The sequence below is a fragment of the Podarcis erhardii genome (genome assembly GCF_964252035.2).
Source record: "Podarcis erhardii genome assembly, chromosome: Z".
Taxonomy (NCBI): Eukaryota; Metazoa; Chordata; class Lepidosauria; order Squamata; family Lacertidae; genus Podarcis; species Podarcis erhardii.
Window position 1 is genome coordinate 350,547 of NC_138504.1, and position 8,421 is coordinate 358,967.

Sequence of the window (8,421 nt, forward strand, 5' to 3'; positions counted from 1 at the left end):
AGCTGGGCATGTTTAGCCTGGAGAAGAGGAGGTTAAGGGGTGATATGATAGCCATGTTCAAATATATAAAAGGATGTCACATAGAGGAGGGAGAAAGGTTGTTTTCTGCTGCTCCAGAGAAGCGGAAACGGAGCAATGGTTCCAAACTACAAGAAAAAAGATTCCACCTAAACATTAGGAAGAACTTCCTGACAGTAAGAGCTGTTCGACAGTGGAATTTGTGGTGGAGTCTCCTTCTTTGGAGGTCTTTAAGCAGAGGCTTGACAACCATATGTCAGGAGTGCTCTGATGGTGTTTCCTGCTTGGCAGGGGGTTGGACTCGATGGCCCTTGTGGTCTCTTCCAATTCTATGATTCTATGATCTATCTATCTATCTATCTATCTATCTATCTATCTATCTATCTATCACCCAATGGGCTGAAGGGACAATTGAGCCAACCAAAGCCCCTGTGTATTTCATTTTTTTAAAAAAAATTATTGCATTTTAATTTTCAAAAAATCAAATGTTTTCCCCATTTTCATTTTAAATTTTAGAGTGTTTTTTTAAAAAAACCCTTTAAATTCCTTCAGGTTAATTTTCATTTTTTTTTTTTTGAAAAAAAGCACCTTGACATCTCTCCATTACTATTTAATTTGGTATTGGAAGTCATTGCAAGAACAATTAGGGAGGAGGAGAGAATAACGGGCACAATAGACATGGGAAGGCCCGGGGGGAAAAACCCGAAAAAATGGAGGGAAACCAGGTTTTTTTTACCGGGAAAATGGGAAAAAACAGTTTGATATAGCTTTAATATTACATGCAACCCCCCCCCCCATTTTTCTGGAAAAGACCTGGTCCCCCCCCCCCTAAGTTTTCCAGTTTCCCCCCAGGCCTCCCCATATTAAGAGGATGCCAGCAAGGTTGAATCTTTCAGTAGAGGAAACCTAAATTCAGTAAATTCCAGTAAAGTAAATTCTGTAAATCCAGTCTGACGGATGAGGGATTTAAATGGTGATTTAAGTGCTGATTTAAATCAATTTGAATAGTGAAAGTCCGGCTAATGTTCGGGCCAATGCGGAGGATTATTATTATTATTATTATTATTATTATTATTATTATTATTTCACCCAACCAATTTATCCCATATAAAACATCAAGAACATAGTGTTATTATACGTATGGCAAGCCGCCTGGAGTTGCTGTAAAAAGATGATTATATCTAATAATAATAATCTGTTATTTATACCCTGCCCATCTGGCTGGGCTACCCCAGCCACTCTGGGCGGCTTCCAATAAAATATTAAAATACAGTAATGCATCAAACATTGAAAGCTTCCCTAAACATGGCGGCCTTCAGATGTCTTCTAAAAGTCTAGTACAGTAGTACCTCGGGTTAAGTACTTAATTCATTCTGGAGGTCCGTTCTTAACCTGAAACTGTTCTTAACCTGAAGCACCACTTTAGCTAATGGGGCCTCCTGCTGCAGCCGTGTCGCTGGAGCACGATTTCTGTTCTTAACCTGAAGCACTATTTCTGGGTTAGCGGAGTCTGTAAGCAGAATTAACTGTAACCTGAAGCGTATGTAACCCAAGGTACCACTGTATTTGTTTTTCTCTTTGACATCTGCTGGGAGGGCGTTCCACAAGGCAGACGCCACCATCGAAAAGACCCTCTGCCTGGTTCCTTGTAACTTGGCTTCTTGCTGTGAGGGAACCTCCAGAAGGCCCTTGGCGCTGGACCTCAGTGTCTGGGCAGAACGATAGGGATGGAGACGCTCCTTCAGGTCTACTGGACCGAGGCTGTTTAGGGCTTTAAAGGTCAGCACCGACACTTTGAATTGTGCTCGGAAATGTACTGGGAGCCAATGTAGGTCTTTCAAGACCGGTGTTATGTGGTCTCGGTGGCCGCTCCCAGTCACCAGTCCAGCTGCCACATTCTGGATTAGTTGTAGTTTCCGAGTCCCCTTCAAAGTTCTGCTGGATCTCTCCCAGTGGCTGCGTGTAGTTGTTTAAAAGCATGGGAGAGAGAACAGAACCCATAATGAGGCCTGAATCCTGACTGGAAGGGATCCAAATGGTCCGCATCCTCCAGACGTGCTTGGAGTTGTTCAGCAACCACTTTCTCAATCACTTTGCCCAAGAACGGAAGATTTGAAAGTGGGCGATAGTTGGCCATATTGGCGGCATCTAAAGATGGTTTTTTAAGAAGCAGTTTGATAACCGCCCCTTTTAGCGGGTCTGGGAAGGCTCCCTCACAGAGAGAAGCATTCACCACCTCGCAAAGCCCGTCTCCCAGCCCTTCCTGGCTAGCTTTTATCAGCCAGGATGGGCAAGGATCAAGAATACAGGTGGTTTGTTTCACTCATCCAAGCAGCCTGTCCACATCCTTGAAGGCAACAGATTGGAACTCATCAGGGGCGCCGACTTATAAAAAATATTGGGGGGGCCCAAGACCTCCAAACCGCTGTTGCTGGGGGAACGAAAGGGGCGAGCCCCGGGCTGCCCCGACCTTAAGTGAACCTGTGAGGGCCCACCCTTTGCGGCAGCCGATTGGCTGCCGCCGTGGGCGGTGAATATTAATGAGCTAGGGGGAATCCCCGCTTCTCGCGGGGCTGACGCCAGCCCTGCGAGATTGTTGATGGGTCGAGAGCCCGCAACCCCACCCCCTCTCTAGATCGGGAATGGCTTTGTTTTAACTCATTACTGAATGTATTTTAAAAGGTAACTATCGTCAAACAAGGAAAATAAAAAATACCAACATAATTCTGTGATTTAACAAAGCATAATATAACTAATAATTTTCTTAAATTATTGGGGGGGCGGAGCCCCCCCAAACGAATTTTTGAGGGGGCTCGGGCCCCCTCAGGCCCCATGGAGTCGGCGCCTATGGAACTCATCCCACACAACTTGACTAGACAGGACTCTAGCACTCTCCCGCCCTGGCCCTGCTCCCACGGTGGAGTCTCCCTCTTCCTGAATCTGAGTGACTTTATCTGCAAAAAACTTTGCAAAATCGTTGCAGGAGATCATGTGGCCCGTACTGGGCCCTGATGGAGCAGGTGGTTCCGCTAAATTGCAGATAAAATTCACCCCATCAATTTATCCCATTTATAACATCTTTTTGTACTTATTGGGTTGCTGTAATAAGATGATTCTATCTAATAATATTATTATTAATAGTAATTTTATATAATAATAATAATAATTTTATTATTCCTCTTTTAGGTTTGTTGTTTTCTCACCTGCCGAGAGTCCGATGAGGAGCATGAGCAGCCACCCTGAAAAGGCATCGCTGATGCTGTGGATGAGGGCGAAAGTCGACTCTTTGCTCCTGTTGGTAATCTGGGCAAGGGAAAAAAAAAGGGATTAGATTGGCCATAATTGGGAAAAATTGTGAAAATAAAGATAAAAATAACTGTCCCAAAAATGGGCTGTTTCTTCTCCTGATTCGAACCCGTTTCCCAAAGCTTCTGGGCTGATAAATGTCGTGGAAGGGGATGCAAAGAATTTATTGTTCCCAAAAGAAAACTTTCCTCCGATTGTCAATATTAAAAGGAGGCTAGCAAGGCTGAGCCTTCCTGTAAAAAAAGAAGTATTTAAATCAAGTCTGGCTGATTTAAATTGGGATTTGAACGAGGATTTAAGTAAAAATTCAATATGAAGAGGATGCCAGCTGGGTTGAATCTTTCTGTAAAAAAAGGATTTAAATCAAGTCTGGCTGATTTACCGTATTTTTCGCCCTATAGGACGCACTTTCTCCCCTCCAAAAATGAAGGGGAAATCTGTATGCGTTCTATAGGTCGAATGCAGGCTTTCGCTGAAGCTTGTAGAGCTCTCCAGGCTTCAGGAAGCTATCAGCAAGCCTGGGGAGCCCACAGGAGTTCCCGCAGGCTCCCTAGGCTGCAGATAAGCCTGCTGCCCGGAGCGCGCTGAAGCAGAGTGCCCCGCACTTCTGGCAGATATCCGCAGCCTAGGGAGCCCTGCGGGAGTTCCGCAGCTTGGGGGGGGGAGAATATTTTTTTTTCTTTATTTCCCCCCCCCCCAAAAAACCTAGGTGCATCCTATGGGCCGGTGCGTCCTATAGGGCGAAAAATACGGTAAATCCGGATTCGAACCAGGATTTACACGGAACATCAATGCCAGCGAGGTTGAATCTTTCCTTAAAAAAAAAAAAAAAGGATTTAATCAAGTCTGCATGATTATGGAAAGATTCAACCTCCCAGGCACTGATCTTTAATTTAAATCCCGGTTTTGAATCCTGATTTAAATCAGCCAGACTGATTTAAATAGGAATTTAAATGGAACATCAATGCCAGCGAGGTTGAATCTCTTTGTAAAATAGGGAAAAGATTGGAACCGCAAGCCCGACAGGATTTGAGATTGGAAGAGAGCCATATCCACTTGCGAAGACCTAGATTCAAACCTGGAAGCCTCACCTCGCGGTGCCGGTCTCGATCTCGGGATTTTTCTCGCACCCAGTCAATAGTGTTGAAATCTTCGTAAGTCCCGACTCCAGGAAGCGGCTCTTCCAGGAAGTCGCGCATCTGGCCGATTTCGTCAAACCCATTGCCGGCATACGAGGGGAAACCTGCTGAGAGGATTTAAATTTTATTCTTTCAAAATATTGTCAATATTAAGAGGATGATTTTATTTTTAATTTTTTGTAAAGATTTTTCCTCCAAAAGCATTTCGTTTTAAATCTCCATTTTAAAGAGAAAAGAAATCCAATTTAAATTTGATTTTTTTTTAAAAAAATAATCTATTAATTTCCCTTTAAAAAAAATAATGATTTCTATTAATTTTCACATATAATCACAATAAATTGCTTCGTGTCCTCTTATTAAATCTGTTGGCTCAACCCTTCTTCTAGGAGGCAACAGGCCTGGGTTTGAGATCCCACCAGCGGCTCCCTTGCCAGCCATTGCATTACGAGCCTCAAGTGCGAATGGGGTTGAAGGGGCAAAGTCCCGGGAGAGCAAAGTCATTTCCCCTGAGAATGGGTTGATCTTTAAGCAGGTGAGGAAAATGCCCAAAACGTCTGAGGGAAATCAAATGTCAAATGTTGTGTGATATATATTGATATATACATACACACACACACCTGGCGCCATTTCTCGGCCCAGAGGGGACACGTCGCCCGCTAGGGAGAAGTCGAGAGTCCCGCCGTCGCCGACCTCCACCAGGTCCTCATCGCTGGTGCTGCTCTGGAAGCTCCTGCACCGGAAATGGCGGCCCTCCATCGGCCGCCAGTCCAGGATCTGTGGCAAGAGAGGAGAGGCAAGTCTTTCCTATAGGAAGGTTGGAAGGGACACCGGGCAGTCATCCAGCCCAACCCATGGCCAGGAAGGAATCTGATTGGTGGAGCTGGTCATCTAGTCCCACCCCCCTGCTAGGATGATAGACAGGGAAGGTTCCAGGGTCATCCAGCCCAACCTGCAGCTGGAAAGGTATCTGATTATCTGATTGGTTGAGCTGGCCATCTAGTCCAACCCCCTGCTAGAATGATAGACAGGGAAGAGTTCCAGGGTCATCTACCCCAACCCCGATCCAAATGTGATTGACAGGGGGGATTTTTGAGTTGCCCAAGGGTGGACTAGATGCCTCTCAGCGTCCCTCCCAGGTCTGCCTTCCTTGGAGAGTATTTCAGCTGAGTTCGGAGGGCTCTCGGCCTCCGTGCAAGGAGCTCCTTGTGATGATTGTGCAAGGCATCACCCTTCCTTTCTGCAGAACTGTTTTTTTCTTCCGCTGTGGCAGCTAAATTGCGCCGAAAAGCAGAAGTCGGGCTGAACATCCACTGTCAACGCCTGGCCAGAGGCATCTTGCCCCCACTGACCTAGCTGAATTGTTGTTGTTGAATTGTTGTTGTTGTTGTTAACAATAATAATAATAATAATATTTGAATGCTTGCACCAACAAAAATGTGCACGCATGAGTGCCAGAAACACAACTCATGCTCGCCCCTCCCAAAATGCACAAATCAATTGTGCATTTGCAAGGGCGGCCACAGAACCAGAAACGCAAGACAGCTGGCCAAGGCGGGGCAGGAAAAGCTTGCGCCACTCCACCGCCGACACAGCCTTTCCAATGAAAGCTGGCCCACGTTTTTCTTGCTTCTGAATCTAATTTAAATTTAAATTGAATTGGACAAGACAGTCTCTCTCTTGTGAGCATCCAATCTATGGAAGCCCCCGGTAAGGCAGCAATCATGGCACGTGATGTTAAATTCTCAAGAATAAAAAAGACACTGAAAATTCATTATTCCATAAATGAAACCTTCTTCCGATTGCCCATATTCAGAGGATGCCAGCAAGGTTGAACCTTTCCATAAAAAGGATTGAAATCTAGTCTGGCAGAGGAGTGATTTCAATTGTGATTTCAATCTATTTGATTTCAGTCCACCCAGAGTGCAATCCACTGCAATACCCCGCACACGTTTCTCATCCCATTGATTGTAACCCGCAGCACATTTTATAAACTTCTCTTCTTCCCCGGGGTAGCAGCGGGGGCCAATGATGGGGAAGTGGCAATAGGAAACTGGGGTGGGTGTGTCTGGGGAGCAATAGGGAACTGGGGAGTCTGGGGGGTAGTGGGAGTCTGGGGGGGCAAGGAACCTGAGGGGTGTAAGAGGCAATAGAAAACTGGGGGCATGTGGGGCAAGAGAAAGCTGGGAGGGTGTGGGGGGCAATAAGGAACTGGGGGGTCTGGAGGGCAATAGGAAGCTGGGGGGTCTGGAGGGCATTAGGGAGCTGGGGGGGTCTGGAGGGCAATAGGAAGCTGGGGAGTCTGGAGGGCAATAGGAAGCTGGGGGAGTCTGGAGGGCAATAGGAAGCTGGGGAGTCTGGAGGGCAATAGGAAGCTGGGGGAGTCTGGAGGGCAATAGGAAGCTGGGAAGTCTGGAGGGCAATAGGAAGCTGGGGGAGTCTGGAGGGCAATAGGAAGCTTGGGGGGCCCTGGAGGGCAATAGGGAACTTGGGGGGGGGGTCCTGGAGGGCAGTGGGTTCTGTGGGGTAAGGAACCTGGGGGCGTATGAGGCTATAGGAAACTGGGGGAGGTCTGGGGGGCAATAGGGAACTAGGGGGTCTGGGGTGCAGTGGGGTACTGAGGGAAAGGAACTTGGGGGGTGCAAGGGAACTGGGGGGTTTGTGGGCAGTGGTGGTCTGTGGGGCAAGGAACCTGAGGGGTATACGAGGCAATAGGAAACTGGGGGAGGTCTGGGGGGGGGCAAAAGGGATCTGGGGGCATTCTGGGGAACAAGGAACCTGGGGAGTGTATGAGGCAATAGGGAACTGGGGGCATGTGGGGCAATAGGAAGCTGGGCGGTCTGGGGGCAGTGGTGGTCTGTGGGACAAGGAAGCTGCAGGGCGTATGCGGCAATAGGAAACTGGTGGAGTCTGTGGGGCAATAGGGAACTTGGGGGGAATCTGTGGGGCAATAGGTAGCTGGAGGGACTGGAGGGTAAGGAACCTGAGGGGCATATGAGGAAATAGGAAACTGGGGACATGTGGGACAATAGGGAAATGGGGGTTCTGGGGACAGTGGGGGTCTCGAGGCCAAGGAACCTGGGGGTGTATGAGGCAATGGGAAACTGGGGGCAATAGGAAGCTGGTGGGGGGTCTGTGGGGCACTGGCAAACTGAGGGAAATGCTCACTGCTGCCTCATGGGACTGGGCATTTCTGTGGGGCAATAGGGAACTGGGGAGGAGTCTAGGGGGCAATATAAATTTAATAAATGATATTAATATTAATAATAATAATAGGATACTGGAGGGGGGTCTGGGGTGCAATATAACTTTAATAAATGATATTAATATTAGTGGAGGGGGTGGGGGCAGTAGGGAACTGGGGGAGGAGGTTGGGGGCAATATAACTTTAATGGATTATATTTATATTAACGTTAATAGGAAACTGGGGGGGTTTGGAGGGCATTGGGGAACTGGAGGGGGGGTCTGTGGGGCAAAATAAATTAAAAATTATATTAATAGGAAATTGGAGGGGGTTTGGGGGGGAAAAGGGAAGGGGAGGGGGGTCTGGGGGCAACATTACTAAATATTCTTAATATTAATAAAACGTAATAGGAAACTGAAGGCGCCTTTTGCTTTGGATTGTAATATATTAATATTAATATTAGTAGGAAACTGGAGGGACTTTGGGGGCAATGGGGAACTGGAGGGGGGCTGGGGGGAACATAAATTAAATACATGATATTAATATTAGTAGGAAACTGGAGGGGTCAGGGGGCAACATAAATCTAATAAATATTCTTAATATTAATAATAATAATAGGAAACTGTGAAGGCGCCTCTGGCTCACCTGCGAGAAATCCCGGCTCTCCTCAGCGAGCGGGCGCCGCCATCTTGAACTCTCACGTGACGCGGCGCATCACATGACGCGGAAAAAGAATGGGAGTGCAGGGACAGGGCGGGGTTTGTCACAGGAGAGAGG

General features: G+C 47.1%; 1 protein-coding gene across 4 annotated transcripts in view; it reads right to left on the minus strand.

The window, feature by feature from the left end:
- The window catches only part of LOC309333359 (H(+)/Cl(-) exchange transporter 5-like), a 33,473-nt gene extending 25,105 nt beyond the window's left edge, over positions 1-8,368 (minus strand). For 3 of the 4 annotated variants that reach the window (XM_081846750.1, XM_081846752.1, XM_081846749.1), the window contains exons 1-4: positions 8,290-8,368; positions 5,081-5,237; positions 4,416-4,570; positions 3,222-3,321 (exon numbers count right to left, since the gene is read on the minus strand). In XM_081846750.1, the coding sequence (XP_081702876.1) occupies positions 3,222-3,321; positions 4,416-4,570; positions 5,081-5,219 (394 nt within the window). In that variant the 5' untranslated portion in view covers positions 5,220-5,237; positions 8,290-8,368. The remainder of the gene's footprint in view (positions 1-3,221; positions 3,322-4,415; positions 4,571-5,080; positions 5,238-8,289) is intronic. The other variant, XM_081846751.1, reaches the window with a different exon arrangement.
- Positions 8,369-8,421: the final 53 nt, after the last annotated feature.